Source organism: Triplophysa rosa, linkage group LG15, assembly GCF_024868665.1.
Source record: "Triplophysa rosa linkage group LG15, Trosa_1v2, whole genome shotgun sequence".
In the NCBI taxonomy this organism is placed as follows: domain Eukaryota; kingdom Metazoa; phylum Chordata; class Actinopteri; order Cypriniformes; family Nemacheilidae; genus Triplophysa; species Triplophysa rosa.
Window position 1 is genome coordinate 11,034,282 of NC_079904.1, and position 17,010 is coordinate 11,051,291.

Below are 17,010 nucleotides of genomic sequence, written 5' to 3' on the forward strand. Positions count from 1 at the left end.
AGTTAACTAAAGAATAGTTTCCGCAAATGACAAGAGTATCTTTTAACAAGGCAGTAGTTGAGCTGTAGGAGTTTGTGTAAAATTGAGCGAAAGTTTTCTCGTTAGTTAATTGGCCGTCTAGAGAACTGAAACGCTCTTTACACAGACCTAGAGTTAATTGCTTGTGTAAATCATTCCACTCCTGTCACCTTCACCGGCTGATGTCACCGCCAACAAACGGGGCTTTATTTAAACCACATTACATCATGTTTAAAACACGGTTTGATTGATCTGAATGATAACACCTGGGAAAGTACACTTCATTTTATTATGAGAGATAAATATCTCTGGTGCTGTAATACAGATGCATTTTAAACAACCTTATGTTTGTTTTATGTAGACTGAGCACTAAAAGTCAGATAGATGGATTATTATGCATACATTTGTATTAGAATTTTGTACTAGTTATTATTGCTATATAACAGTTACTTTTTTCTTTTCTTTTTTTTAACTGAACACTGAGCATTTTTTTTAAATAATAGGTAAAAGAATAGTAAAGCTATGCTCCATTGTGTTGGGCAGTTTTAGCATTTAGTAGACTACTGTACCTGGGTTTGACACTTCTCATAGTTATTGAATGGCAACACAATTGTGCTCTTGGCCTTGTTCAGGTATGAGTCATTAAAAAAAACATCATACAAGTGTGTCATACTTGGCAACTGTCAATTTAAAGTGCATTAAGGAGTTGCGGTGTTAAACCAGGTATTAAAAGAGCATTAAGCTTGTCAGTAAACAATAGCAGTCCGGACATTGCTAGCTTCGCGTAAGCCATGGACGTTTTACATCAGGCAATGCAAATGCAATAACTGGAAAAACGGTTAAAGCAGTATTTCAATAAAGTTGGTTAAGATCGGATTCAACCTATCAGGTTGATTTAAAATAAAAATTAGGTTGATACATAGCAGTAATACTGAGCAATATGTCGGTTTTCTCACACGAGCACGCATCGCTTGAGTGAGTGTCGTAAAAAAAATAGCCGTACAGAATAAAAGCAGGTATTGCTCCAAACAATTCTTCTTTTGTGCGGGAATAAACCGACACATTCCTGTCTCATGCCCTGCCCTAGAGGTCTTATCTTTTTTTCAGGAGAATTGTTTTGAATATACCTTTGTGAACATTATTATCATCATTATAATTAGTATGGCAATTGCACAATAATGACGTTTGCACAGAATAAATGTAAGAAAGAGAAGAGGGTGAAAATGCAGGATGGTATTTTGGATCATAGCTATAGCAGAGATGTTGGCTGAAGTCACTGGAAGACCAGGATCAGGAAAGATTCAGCTTTAATTTCATTAGTGTAGTAGTGTGTGATTCCAAAGTTGACTCAAAAAAATGATGAATGACCTTTGAAATGATGATAAATGTAATGTGAAGCGCTTAAATCCCCAAAACATAAGCCACCAGCTATTACATTATACAGAGAATAATCAGACTTGATATTTTTTTCCAGCTTTTGGTTTCATGTCGATATTCTTCGCTTCAGCTGAATTATCGGTGAAAGTCATTGCACTCCCCTGTGGTCACTGCTGGTGGCCTGTGTCTTTGTTACTGTCCAGGTGTATAAAAAGATATTTATATAAGATATATTAAGAGAAATTGGCAGTACTTCACAATAAGGATTTTTTTATTGTCTTGTCAGATTTGCACTTGTCCTGCCAACATTTTTATGATGCATAAAAAAGAATATTGCAAATTTTTATGTGTCATTTCTTCACAAAAAAAAAACTTTTAATAATTTAAATAAATTATTAATTAATTAATTAATTAATTAATTAATTAATGAAGATTTCTTTTTATTCTCCCAGGACTATTAGTCATTTTGCAATTTTGTCAAAACTTCTTCCATGATAACTAGATAGATAATTAGATAACTCCTCACCTATGTAAACAGAATTTGCAAATGCAATATTTGAAAACCTAAACCCGACTTTAAAATATCACTGGTCCGTTAAGACACTTACTGAAATCGGGTCACCCTTTGTCACCGAGCATTGTTTAAGAACATTATCTTGATATATGCCGAGACTGACGTACATAGATAGGATGCGCTGTGTTGTGTGTTGAAAGATGTTTGCATATAATGACAACCAGACAGCACAATATACACTCACCTAAAGGATTATTAGGAACACCATACTAATACGGTGTTTGACCCCCTTTCGCCTTCAGAACTGCCTTAATTCTACGTGGCATTGATTCAACAAGGTGCTGAAAGCATTCTTTAGAAATGTTGGCCCATATTGATAGGATAGCATCTTGCAGTTGATGGAGATTTGTGGGATGCACATCCAGGGCACGAAGCTCCCGTTCCACCACATCCCAAAGATGTTCTATCGGGTTGAGATCTGGTGACTGTGGGGGCCATTCTAGTACAGTGAACTCATTGTCATGTTCAAGAAACCAATTTGAAATGATTCGAGCTTTGTGACATGGTGCATTATCCTGCTGGAAGTAGCCATTAGAGGATGGGTACATGGTGGTCATAAAGGGATGGACATGGTCAGAAACAATGCTCAGGTAGGCCGTGGCATTTAAACGATGCCCAATTGGCACTAAGGGGCCTAAAGTGTGCCAAGAAAACATCCCCCACACCATTACACCACCACCACCAGCCTGCACAGTGGTAACAAGGCATGATGGATCCATGTTCTCATTCTGTTTACGCCAAATTCTGACTCTACCATTTGAATGTCTCAACAGAAATCGAGACTCATCAGACCAGGCAACATTTTTCCAGTCTTCAACTGTCCAATTTTGGTGAGCTCGTGCAAATTGTAGCCTCTTTTTCCTATTTGTAGTGGAGATGAGTGGTACCCGGTGGGGTCTTCTGCTGTTGTAGCCCATCTGCCTCAAGGTTGTGCGTGTTGTGGCTTCACAAATGCTTTGCTGCATACCTCGGTTGTAACGAGTGGTTATTTCAGTCAAAGTTGCTCTTCTATCAGCTTGAATCAGTCGGCCCATTCTCCTCTGACCTCTAGCATCAACAAGGCATTTTCGCCCACAGGACTGCCGCATACTGGATGTTTTTCCCTTTTCACACCATTCTTTGTAAACCCTAGAAATGGTTGTGCGTGAAAATCCCAGTAACTGAGCAGATTGTGAAATACTCAGACCGGCCCGTCTGGCACCAACAACCATGCCACGCTCAAAATTGCTTAAATCACCTTTCTTTCCCATTCTGACATTCAGTTTGGAGTTCAGGAGATTGTCTTGACCAGGACCACACCCCTAAATGCATTGAAGCAACTGCCATGTGATTGGTTGATTAGATAATTGCATTAATGAGAAATTGAACAGGTGTTCCTAATAATCCTTTAGGTGAGTGTATAATTACATCTATTTATAACCTAAAAACATTGTCATCTACTCTCACAATCGCATATTTCACGATATCGTGTGTTTTTACTGTAAACCTGATGCGTACTTGAGCAGCTTTTTTAACAAGAATCTCAGAATCCGTGAAGTAGATGCTCAGCCATACGAATCTTGGCACGTCAGTTTATGTGGTGTCAGTGTTTCGACACCGTTTAGTATGTGTGTAGGCTTCTTGACGCACAGAAAAGTGCACACAATACCTTGCCTCATTTTTTCAAGCTCCTGAATGACAGCACCTGTCAACTGAAAAGACACGCATGCGGTGTGTGTCGAAGTGGGGGTGCAGTCAGGGATCGCTCACATGTGGTAGCTGTTGGTCGCTGTCAACACAAGGTGAACCTTTAGGAACTGAACAGAACCTTGTGTATTGTTCTCTAGTTAATGAAATGAGACGGTAAACCAACGCTGTAAACTGGAACTGGTGCTTTTGACCTTTGAACTTGAAAGCATGCAGACCAGTTGCCTTATTAAACACCTTCCTTTTGAAAGGAAGTGCACTGTAATCTCTCTATAATGACTTAAAAACAATGAAACTTCAAGATGTGTATCTCTTGTAAAACAAGTGTTATCATTTTCACTTCGTGTGGTCCTACATCCTACACAGTAAAGTTAGTCAATTTAGCAGAAATTGCTTGAATTAAATGAATAGGTCATCCAAAAATGGCAATTCTGTTATAATTTACTCACCCTCTTGTCAATTCAAATTCAAACCTGTATGCCTTTTTCTTCCGCAGAACACAAAAGAAGATATTTTGAAGAATGTTGGTAACCCAACAATGGTGGTACCCATTCACTTCTTTTGTAGGGACACAAAACCAGTGCAAGTTAATAGGTACCGCCGTTGTTCAGTTACCAACATTCTTCAAAATATCTTCTTTTGTTTGAAATGACAGAAGGATAAGTAAATTATAAAATAATTTTCATTTCTGGAGGAAGTATCCCTTTAGCAGGGACCCTAAAGGTGACTTTACCTTTCAAACCTGTCAAGAAATAAAACCTAGTTTATTCTTACAATAATTAAGTAATTTACAAACTACCATTACAAGTAAATTCATTTATTATTTACCCACCTTCATTTAATTCCAATCTTTAAAATTGTCATTTTGAACATGTTTAGTTAATGTTGCATTAGTCCAAAAAGGTTAGGGAGCATCAGTATTTGAGTTATGAGTTACTATATTAAAACTTGTAAGTATATCAATAAATAACGCTCAAGTCAACCGATTTGTTTAAATTTGATATGGCTGAAAGTGTTTACAGCGTGTATGCACACATACTGTAGTGACATGCTGAATGCTGACAGTGTCATCCGCCGATTCTGTTCCTGTTCAGTCGCATGTTTCTATTTGTGGTAAAACTAGAGCTTTTGTTATTACAAGGATGGAGACAGTTTAAGAACATCTGTAACACGCTAAACTATTCCCTCATTACTTGTAGATTCTTGATCTCTCCCCTCCCTCTCATCTAACACACATGCTTGTATGCGTTCTGCCATTGCCACAGACAACTCGCGCCTGGGGCAACCCCAACCGCAGCCCATAATGATCCAGCCTGTTGCCATGTTTACATGTGTGTTTATGTTTGAGGGAACGAGTGAATGATGAGGTGAGCGTGTCTGGTTGGGCCGGGAGAGGAGCAAGTGTCAATTTAAGCATAGATTTAATTAGTCGGAGAATTCCGATCCTGGCGTGCTTAGGAGAGGAGGAGTAGTATCGACATGCGGGGGGGGCGGGGGGGTTTGTGCTTGGTGAGGACTGCTCTGTTAAGAAAGAAAGCAAGGTAGAGAGAGCAAAAAGAGAATTGGTCCCCCGGGGCCGGGGACTTTCCCCATGTCAGACGTAAATCCTGCCCCTGACAGTTCCAAGTTGCTGTGGAAACGTGCAGAAAACGCTTTTGCAACGTTCTTTGGATAACGCGCAAAATGTGGCCACGCTTACATAAACAACAAAATTCTTGTCATTTCTGTCTTTTCTTAGTCTATAAAAGTTCACGGTGTGTAGATCTCACGCTCTCCCGCATCAACGCTGCATCTACCGCTACTAGAAACAGCTGGAACAACCAAATTACTCTATCTGTGGTGCTCTAATCGCTCTATTTTGGCGTATTTACCCCATCCGTCAATCAGACGATTTAGATCTGTGTCGTGGCTGTTTTCGTTCGCAGAAAACAATGCCCCCCCGAAAAAGAAAATTGCTCACGGCGTGGCTATATGCCGTGACACCTCCCCGCACAATCTGAGGCCATAAATCTACCTGCACTTGACAGAAACATGTCTCTCTTGGTTCTAACTGGCATGATTGAAGGTCTTGGCTCGGCGTTGGGAACGTGTTTGCACAGTCCAAAAAACTTCAAGCTAATTATCCCAGCAACGGTAATGATAGCTGCTGGGAAGGCGCCAAGCAACACAACTCAAGTCAGTCCAAAAAGCATTAAAAGGATTATTTGAAAACGATAGGAATTTGCATATACGCATTTAAATATAGTTTCTGTCTCACGATAATCAGCTGTCAGTCTCTTTTTTGTTTGTTTGCGAGGTGTGGTTTAAGAAGCACACTTGGGTATTTTGGGACTAATTCAGATCATGCCTGTTGTTGAGGGCTTGTCTCTATGGAAAAATGTGTAACTAGGTGTGATTCTGAAAATCTGAGGAACAGGTCAGATGAGTTGGCTCTCTGTGTCTTTAAATGACTTGTTCGTGTAACTGGTTCGCTCCCGCTTTCTTTCCTTATCTTAAACATCTTGGTTTCTGTCAGGGATTTCCCAGATTTCTGGCGTTTGGGGGGCGATTGTGTCTGAACTCGTTCAATTAATGATTGAGACCTTTCACTCTTAAACACGCACATGCTGTGCAATAATCTGAACTCGTGGCAATGTTAAGTTTCAGATGTGCACTTGATGGTCAATTTTAAACATCGTTTTTTTATTTATATATATATATATATATATATATATATATATGTAGAACAATTACAGGTCTGCTTTTGGACGCTTTCAGATGGTTTGAGCTGCGTTCACTATTTAAATAACATGCCGTTCTTTCTGTAATTGGAAGTCAAATCAAAGTAGACGACTCTTTAAATAAATGTTGCATGTCAGGTAACGGTGCAGAAATCTGAACACAGCTTGCAGGCTGGTCCTGAGTGCAAGGTTATAGAGGATACAGCAGACTACCACGATCTGGCATACTTTACCGGTACTGAACCGCATCTCTCCACCACTGTGACCCAGGTGGCTGAATCAGCTTTTTTAAAATGAAGAAAGTGTGCTCCTCTACACAGCACATCTGCATATTTGTCCCAGTTATAACATACTGGAATTACTGCTGCCATTTGGGAAAATGTGCAAACAAATCTTAGTTTGCTGACAGTGGAAAAGCACAATTTTAATAGTGCCGGCCAAATAGCTTTGACTTTTGTAAACAATTCAAAAGCTATAATAAGTCTAACTGATAAGTTAATTACTCCGTCTCTGTTCACATGGTGCAGTGCTATGGCTGCACAGATAGTGGCTGGTTAAGATGGATTGTGGGTGTTGTTTGCACAGAACTATCTAGTCGCATTTGAGTTGTTTAATGTAATTTGGACAAACTTTGTTTCGGTACAGTTGCATGAATGCACAGGGCATCAAAGACACTTGAAATCAACTAGTAAGCCTTTCCTCAAAAGCTTAAAGTACTTTGTGCTAAGTTATATTACTCTTTCTTTTACTTTAATTTCATGTTTATATATTTCCATTCATATCCTCCTATTCATATAGATATCTTGGTCCTCCTTCTGTATTGTCCGTGTACTGTTCCTTTCTCTTTCTTTCCAATTTTATGTTTGTGAATGCAAGTTCTGTGCTAATTTGTGACATAATACTGAATTAAATGTCTTTGTGCAGTCATGTGTTTCTCATGTATTCATGTTGCATTGGTACTGATTAGATCTCCTTTGACCTGGCCGAGTACACGGCAGATGTTGATGGGGTGGGAACGCTGCGGCTGCTGGACGCTGTGAAGACCTGCGGTTTAACCGACACCGTCCGCTTCTACCAGGCCTCCACCAGCGAACTCTACGGGAAGGTGCAAGAGATTCCCCAGAAAGAGACCACTCCGTTCTACCCCCGTTCTCCTTATGGTAAAGCACACACTCAGCACTTTTAAACACTTAGGCTTGGTTTCACAGACAAGGCTTAAGGCTAGTCCCAGACTAATGTGTGACCTGTCTTAACTCAATATAACTTGCCCAGAAATATCTTAAAATATATCAGTGCCATTGTTTTGTCTCAAAATGCACACCAGTAACGTATGCTTCTCAGGCATTTTCATAAAAGCGACATAAATATCTTAATTCAACTAAGGCTTAGTCCTGGCTTAATCTAAACTGTGTCTGTGAAACCGGGCCTCAATGTCTTAAATTTACATTTATTCATTTAGCAGATGCTTTTATCCAAAGAAACTTACAGTTAAGGAATACAACATACAGCAATCAATCCAACGTGGTATTTATTTCAGTTAAATTTCATAAATGCACCTTGCATAGAAAAAATATAGTCTTTATTTTATTTTTATTACTATTATTATTTTTTAATTATAATGTATGTAAAGCTGCTTTGCAACAATGAAATTATGAAATGTGCTATATAAATAAAATTGAATTGACAACAGATGATAATCTTTAAATTGTAATTGAATCAATAGATTGTGATGTTTTACATTTTTTATAATATTTTGATTTAGCTTTTATTTTTATATTTTTGGTTGTCATGCAAATTATGTTTAGCAATTTTGTGCTTTATTTTATTATTGGTTTATTTTTGGAAAGTTTTGGAAAATATAATGTATTATTTATAATAATTACGTTGTTATTTCTTATTTATATAAGAATATATTGTTTATTTCAGTTTTATTTCAGTAATTTTATTTATTTTCATGTAATTATTTGAATGACTAGAAGCAAATTTTCATTTAGTTTAAGTTTTTCGAATAATATTTAGCCAGATATTAAATTTGATTTTAATTAACAGAATTATTTGAATAGTTTACTTTTACTTTTAGTAAACTATAATAACCTTGATGCTGATCTTCTGAATTGAATTTCTTTTTGTTTCAAGGTGCTGCTAAGCTCTATGCATACTGGATAGTGGTGAACTTCAGGGAAGCCTATAACCTCTTTGCTGTGAATGGAATCTTGTTCAACCATGAGAGTCCTAGAAGAGGTCAGAGCCTCAGACACACCACACACACTCAAACCTAAGACATCTGCCTACACAGACAGCTCAGAAGGCCTCACCATATTGACTTAAGTTGTTCAATTTATTAACATGCTAGTCGTGTGCCAAGCATACGTGCTACGCTTGTAAACTTTCATTTTAGTTTCTGTTCAGTTAGACTCTTATTTTCATAGATGGCTGCTCACGTACGCCTTAAACAACTCACTAGGTTTTGTCAAACAGCCAGGGTTGCATTATACGACAGCAGCACCGCAGGCTACAACAAGGAAGTGATGCAAGAGTCCAGTGAGAATGTTGTGTGTGTGGCCTGCCTGTGGTGCCTCGCTCTGATTGGTTTACAGGGGCGTATCATGACACAACATTTGGTAAAGGGTGCAGCCATGACATCTCAACAACAGACCGTTGTTCTGTGCCCCCACCCGTCCCCTCACACCCACCACCCTAAAGCACTACTAGGAGCAGTGATGTCATCTGCTAGTATTATCGCCATCTCTGGGTATGCGGTGAGGATTTTTAAACCGGCGACCGAAGCGAAGCCATGCGTGTCTGAAAGTAGACGGCATGACACAAGTATCTAAATGAGTGTGTCAGAAGAGAGGGAGTACATGGGTGAAGGAGAGTTGGAGATAGCTAGACAGGAGGAGAGACGGATGGAGTAGTGTGAGGGAAGTCAACTTCATTTCCTGTCCTATCGGCATAGTAAAACAGCCTCCCGTCGTTGCGCGGGCCGGCGATGATGAGTTAATCTGGTTTGGAATTCACTTTGGTATTTTCATCCCTCAGCTAGCGTTCACGTCCACCAATAAACAAAGCGGCGAGTTTACGTAAGATAAGAAGAAAAAAATAAATCTGTAACGGATACGAGGGTACAAAACGAAACCTGGCTTCATGTGCTAGTGTGTGTGCGCATGTGAAAGCAGTTGCACTTTGACACCTATTCAGGTTTTATGTTGTGTCCAATAACCGTGTGTCTTCCAGACGGAAGAAATAGCCGTGCCAGTCAATCAGACGACTTCCATTACGCACTCATCTCTCGTCTTTTCGCTTTCTCACATTCCCTCTCTCCTGTTGAAAGAAGAGCGTTTTAAAAAGTTAAACCTCTCCAGGTGAGAAGAGCTACACCTGTATGAAGGTGTCGATAGACCTCTCACCTATCTCGCACGCACACACGCACGAGCTGTGAGGTGTTTTGTCATTTCAATCCTCATCAACCCTCCTCACACACCTGTGTTTGTGTAGTCACGTCGTCTCGGCAACAAAGAAGGGAAATGACTGAGATTCTCCTTTAATGTCGTAAATTAAGCATCAATCTTCACCTTGTATCTCTTGTTGTCTGCTTTGTCTCTCACACACACACACACACACACTCGCACAAGCTGGTAGAGTTGCTGTTTTTCTACTCCAACTTTTGCCAGTTCGGTCTTGAAAGAGAGCAGAGGTCTGGGCACGTGTGGTTATTTTCGTTCACTTAAATGCACATATGGAGGGAAAAAAACGAGTTCTCGTGTTCGCGTCTGAGCGTTTAACCGTGTGTGCGTGCCTGCGCGTATGTGTCTCAAGACGTGTGTCAGGAGCAGTACCTCGTACTGACAGTCGTTTTTTTCACACGCTGGAAATATCCGAGTGTCATTGACTGATAGACCAGACATCTTGACTACGGTGTATTTCCACCTGGGTTGGCAGGGTGTCTTTCCATCCATTATAAACTTTGCATAGATACTCAACGTTACACACGTTCGTTATTCTTCAAATGCGCATTGACAGCGCCCGGGCACCTTCTGTCGCCAACGTGCACACCTGCAGGTCCGCCGCCTGTTTTGTGGCTTTTCTTGTGCTTCTCTGCGCATAATCACGGTCGAAACCGACCCTAAACTGGCCTGTTTTAGACTTGATGAGGGCGGGCTGCGGTCAACTCCCTGCGACTCTGCTCCTCGTCAGGGCTTCCCAACGTGCGCTAGGAGACGGCCTAATTACACCACGACTGGAAACAGGAGCCAGTGCAGGGAAATGGCCCGTCCTGCGCTTTTAAACACACTTGCTCACAGACGGGTAGCCGGCCTGGACCAGGGTCTGGTCAGTCGGCTTCGTTTTTTTCCCAAAGGAACGAACAGAAATCGGATCCTCCTCTGTGGTTTGTCCGTGACGACAGATTGACCTGGCTGTTTACAGTGTGGTATTTTAAACCGTTCCTCTCGTGCCAAGCTCACGCACCTGGCTGTAAGCAGGGATTAGAATGAGCCCTTTGTGATGGCAGCAGGACTGGACCCGGGGGGCCCGTGCCCGAGATCCCGCAAGTGGAAGGAGTCGGCCCCCTTACTGTTTTAGAATTTTCATATTAATATAATGCACGATCCCTTTAAAGGGATAGTTCACCTGAAAATGAACATTCTGTCATCATTTACTCACCCTCTTGTCAAACCTGTTTGACTTTCTTTCATCCGCAGGACACAAAAGAAGATATTTTGAAGAATGTTGAACAATGGTGGTACCCATTCACTTCTATTGTATGGACACAAAACCAATGCAAGTCAACGGGTACCGTTTTCTTCTAAAATAGCTTCTTTTGTGTTCTGCGGAAGAAAAACAATAAGATCAATACAGGTTTGAAATGACAAGAGGGTCAGTAAAGTATGACAGATTTTTTTTTTTGGAGTGAACAATGTTGGGTGTCAATGTTTTAACGTTTTAGCTGGAAAAAAATCCTCTGAAAGTGATCCCAGCGATATCATTCCTCCACTGGGTCCCCAGTCAGCAATTGCGTCTATCAGCAAGCTTTGTATGTGTGCTTAAAAACAGCACATTTTTTGTGAGGTTTTGTGTTATTGCACTTACAAGAGATGATTTTCCCGGCAACAATGATTCTCTCAGCCAAGCTTTTCTGACAAAAAACACAGCGAGCAGAGGCTTCTGCTCAAGTCAAGAGCTTTAATAGCAGCCATTCACTTACACACTTGGTGTAAGTGTGTTCCCAAGATCTGCTCTGACCTGAGTCCTGGTATTACAGGTCTGGCTGTGCGGTGGAGGTTTCGGCTACAACTCCTGCCTCTTTCGGATTCAAGCTATAGCACAAACCAGCGGGACATGAGACCATCCAAGATTTCCCACAGATGAGGCATATGTGTGTGTGTGTGTGTGTGTGTCTGGCAGCTCTGTAGGAGTTTGGACTGGCTTACTGATTCTCCAGGGTGGTCCAGTGACCAGACAAGAGTCTGATTTTATCCCTGTGTGTGAATGTTAGCGTGTTTGTGTGCAAGAAATAGTCTGACGGACGTGGTTCTGGATTCACTTTGACCCACCCAGAGCCATTAATGTTGATTGACGCATTGATTGATAACAAACGGAAGAAATGAAAAAAAGGGGAAACAGGAAGATGATCAGGGATTGACAAAGGAGAATTAGTGGTTTTTACTAAAGACTGTTTTTTTATATATATGTGTTTGTGCATGTTGTTTCAGGTTCAAATTTCGTAACTAGAAAGATCAGTCGCTCTGTGGCGAAGATCCATCTCGGCCAGCTGGAGTGCTTCAGTCTGGGTAATCTGGACTCTAAACGAGATTGGGGCCATGCTAAAGATTATGTGGAGGTACACACACACACACACACGCACACACACACACACACACACACACACACACACGCACACGTTTACTTATCTGTCTGAATGGGGACATTCCATAGACTTCTATTGTTTTTATACACATCAAGTTATAAACACTATGAACTACAGTAACCCTAAATCACACTTTTACCTTAACCCAAACGAGAACTTTCTGCATTTCTTTAGGTTAAAAAATGCTTTATTATATTGATGATGTTCTCAAAGGGAGGTTTTACTCTGATTTGTCAGGTGTTCCTCACTTTTGGGTACAAAGTTGTCCCCAAAATATGGTTAAGTAGACAACCCCCCCAAACACACAAACTGTTGTTCAAACAGTCGTCATTTGTATTGAAGACAATATGTGTATACAGGGTTTGAAAGGAACTTTTTGGTTACTTCATTTTTGGCCAGTTACTCGCCAATCAGAACTTCCACTAGCAAAAAATAAAATGTGAAAAAAATCCAAAAGTGGGAAAACAAAGTTCCGGTACTCTCTTGTGCACGTTGCCATATGCACATTATTAACACATTTGACCTGTCTAGAATGAAAAAAAAACAGTATTTCGAACATATTTATTTACTAAAGGAACCATTTGCCAAACAACTGATATAATTATGTTAAATACAAATTTGATCAAAAATAGTCATTTCATTACCTGTGATAATAGTTCTGCAGTCTATTGAATTAAATCCATCATATACATATACTGTGCAGTTGTCAACATGTGTGTGATTGTTTGGACTATGAAGGTCCCTTAATTCGAATGCCTAATAAACTGTCGCCAATAATGTTAACCAAAAATGAAATAATTCTGACAGTTGTTGGCTTTTAATGGCTCTCATTTCCACTTGAGTGATGTCATCGCATGTTGCATTGCTGTACGTAACCCCTTTACTATGGGCAAACTTAGATTTGTGTATACTGTATATATGAATACAAATAGTAAGCGTGTGTGTGTTTTGACCTTGTAGTTTCTTTTCAATTTGCTGTGTAATTACCCTCTGAGTGCACAGCCGTGCTTTTGTATTTATCCTGGATTAGAGCGACCCGAGTTCATTTAGGCTTTTGCCAGACTCTGAGCTTTAGTTTTGTGTGTGTGTGAGCTGCTCCAGGTTTCCTGTGGGAATGCTGGTATTTCAGGCGGCTGAATCATGCAGCCAGGTTTATGTGGCTCAGGACTAGGCAGATTTCGGGAAATCGGACCAAAGCTGTGAGTGTGTATATTTTTAAGTGTTTTGTGTGTGTCTGCATGCGTAGATGGATGGAATAGCTTGGCCGTGGACACACTCCATGTCTTCTACTCCCTCTCCCATGCGAAATGCAAAAAAATAAGACGTAAAAGTAAACCATCGTTTTTTTTACATTCATTTTCCCAAAAAGACTAAATGTCAATCACCCTTTGTTTGTTTAGACTGTTAATGTTTTTCACGCACTTCAGAAAGATTTCAGCATCTTGAATTTTCATTACAGTGCCACTGTTTGACACCATAAACAGTGAAATTTCGTGATTCTCAATATTAATTTAAATACTACAGCAAAATATGCTAATAAGACACTCTTCTATTAAAAAAGTTAAATATCCATATAAATCTTTACAAATAAACTTAATTCAATATATCCTTCAGGTAGTTCACAGTTGCATACAAATAAATGTAGGTGTTTCAAGTGAATACTTGAAACAGTATTGAAGAACAAATAAAAGCAGTTGCTGATTTTGTCGTTTGATTATATTTCTGATATATTGGACAGGAGCGGGTCCTTTATCACACTTTAAGGTGTAATGATCTGTTTTTAGCCACACGTTTTCTGTTTTTCCACCTGTTCACATGAACATTTTTCAAACCCGGCTGTTCATATTAATATCTTACCAAAAATGGACGTTTTTTGACAGAGAATTGCATTTTTGTATTTGCACTCAGCTGCATTACCGCAAGGTGCGAGTCTGCAATTACACGTGTTATTGTTTATTAGCAGCTGCCTGTCACTGTGTGTGTAGATGCTGTTTTGAGTTTGTACTCTGTACTACAAAAGAATTTGTGTAATTACTTTTTTTAGGTGTCGTTTTTGAGAGTACGTGCAGGACTGTGTCCATGTTTGTGCATGTGTGTGCATTTGAGTACATTGAAGCTGTATGTACTGAAGTCAAGGCAGTGGGAGATGAACATTTGCATGTTTGTGTAAACGTTTGAACCCGCGGATAGTTTTAATTGGTTTGCTGTTTGTATAAATGATTGAGCTCTTTGAAACTCAAAGCTTTATAGTTTTATGGATTTCAGACTTTCAGAACTCCACTACAAACATACATAAAATCAGGCCACGAATGAAGCGAAGTTCAAAGATTCCTGTGAAAACACACAGAGCGGGCTGATAGCGTGAAGCTCTCTGCGGGGTCTTAGAGGTTGCTGATGTTTTTGTTTTTATAAAGATGATTTCACTGCGAATCGCTTTGTTTCTCCAGCAACACAATGATTTTGCCCTTTCGCTCACCTCTTACATCCATCCACACTGCCGACCAATCGCATACTAAAGAGAGCTCAGAGATGCCCTTTATGAGAAAGCGGTGGCCAATCAAATCACACTTTACCCCATTGACCAGTTGTACCTGCAATGACCCGTCACTCCAATAGACTCCATTTCATGGTTGTAATGTTTTGCAAGAGTGCTGCATAGGATTTTCCAGCAAGATGAGGAGATTGTTTTCAGAGAAGACTGGGAAGCCATCTGGAACTTTCCGACTAAAAGGAGATCGCAATTTTAAAACGCAGTTTTGGGGAATTTTACAGCGCATATCAGCTTCCTGCTAATGGTGAAAAGCTAACCGGAGCGCCCGCCAACTCAGATTGATGTAGTTAAAGTAATAAAGAAAAAAAAATGTGTGTGACGGTGTTTCCTGCACCGCAGTTCAGGTGCAGCGCAGCTGAATTGGCAGCACTGTGGTTGAATTCTGTACATTTTAACTCGATGAACAAACCACTCGATTGGTTCTCGAATAAAAAATAGTATTATTAGTCAAAAAACAATTGTTATTTGCAAAAATATTTTTTAGTAAATCGAGTTGTAAAAGTTACATTTATAAGTAAGAGTGGTTGTCAAAATATCCGACTTGGGGGTTTGGGGAGAGGCGGCGGGTGGCTGTAGCGGGCTGGTAGGATTTGGTACTCTGAGGGGTATTTTGGTATGAAGTGGGTGGTTTTGTGCAGTGTGTTTTTTTGTGGGGGGGTGGTCTTAAACTCCAGTGGCCAGCATCCAGCAGAATAAATAAACACAGCTGCAAGCTGAGACCACCTTAATGCGTGTGTGCGTTTGTTCCCTCATTTCATGTGGGAGAACTTGGACTACAGACTTAAATCCCGCTAACACACAGATGCGCATATACACACGTATACATAACCACAGTATGTAAGGTGATCTAGGGAAAGGGCTGATTTTAGGGTTGATTTAGCAGAGCATTTAACACAGGGCATTCCTGAGCATGTGTAAAGCTCTCTGTGCTGAGGGGAGATCAGCATTATAACACTCTTTAGTGTCTCTCTCTCTCTCTCTCTCTCTCTCTCTCTCTCTCTCTCTCTCTCTGTGTGTGTGAGACAGTTGTTGGGTTTTGCTTTGAATCTGTAATGTCCCAATCAACATGCTCCTATTAGCATACACTAGTTCAATTACAGTTGAGATGCTCTTAAAAAAGCTACATTTCAATACCTAAATTAGTAGTTAATGTGACGCTATTTACGGGATAATTATTTAAGGAAGCTTTTTAAATAAATGTCAGATATACCAGAAAATGTAACAATTATTACAAGCAATGGGTGTTTGTGACGCTTCTAAACTTCTACATTTCTAAAACAATCATTTAAAGTCATAACATAAAACGAATAAACTATATAACACACAACTAGGCCTGCCGTATGTTGCGAATTTTGTTCATTCAGGAGTTTTATGTAAATCCAGAGGTTAACTTTTAAATCGCTTGAGTTATAAAAACTATCCAGTTACTGATTCACCATGAACAACATTTCCCATCTCGGGCTGTCACTATATCAGATTTCCGCGATATTATCACAATATCTATTTGAATTTTTTTTAAACAATACTATTGGTCAAATTCATCTTTAAAATATTTTGTGTGTTCTTTTTTTATGGCCAAATAATTACGCTCAAAATACGAGTTTAGTGAGACAGAGAAAGAGAGCGTTTGTAACCATTGTGGCTCTTAAGGCAAAAGTTTAAGCAAGTGGCGAATTATTTACGATATTATCATATGTGTAAAAATAGCATACTGTAAATAATTGTGCTCTTTAATATCACGGTTATTGACAATACCGGTAAATTGTGACACTCCTATTCCCAACTCAACATGTGAGAAAGAACCATTAAATGGAGCAAGTTTGATTATATTTATAGAGTCGCAGAGATATAACAACTTTATTTAAACACGTTACACCAATACAAGTTTGAACCAGTTGAACTATTGTCACGCTATCTAAAAACATGTTTTGAACTTACTGTCATTGCGTCAGAGCAGTGTTGTGAGTCCGTGGGTTTGTGTGCTTCTGGGTCTGTGTGATTAATGTGGGTTTATTCCACTGTAAAATATGTGTGTGTGCATGTTTGCGCATCTGTGTGTGTGGCAGCTGACTGTCTGTGTGATTGACGTGGCTGAGCTCTTCCCCGCTGTGTTGAGGATGAAAGCAGATGCTCTTGTTTCGTCCTCTCCCTTTTTTCTCCCCTCTCTTCACATGCCCTCTGTAACCAGAATCCTCAACTTTCAGCCTCTCGCAGAGCT

General features: G+C 39.9%; 1 protein-coding gene across 2 annotated transcripts in view; it reads left to right on the top strand.

Moving 5' to 3' along the window:
- gmds (GDP-mannose 4,6-dehydratase) overlaps positions 1 to 17,010 on the top strand; it is a 63,058-nt gene that overhangs the window by 16,894 nt on the left and 29,154 nt on the right. For both annotated transcript variants that reach the window (XM_057352709.1, XM_057352710.1), the window contains 3 exons: positions 7,343 to 7,535; positions 8,512 to 8,616; positions 12,087 to 12,214. In XM_057352709.1, coding sequence (XP_057208692.1) covers positions 7,343 to 7,535; positions 8,512 to 8,616; positions 12,087 to 12,214 — 426 coding nt within the window. The remainder of the gene's footprint in view (positions 1 to 7,342; positions 7,536 to 8,511; positions 8,617 to 12,086; positions 12,215 to 17,010) is intronic.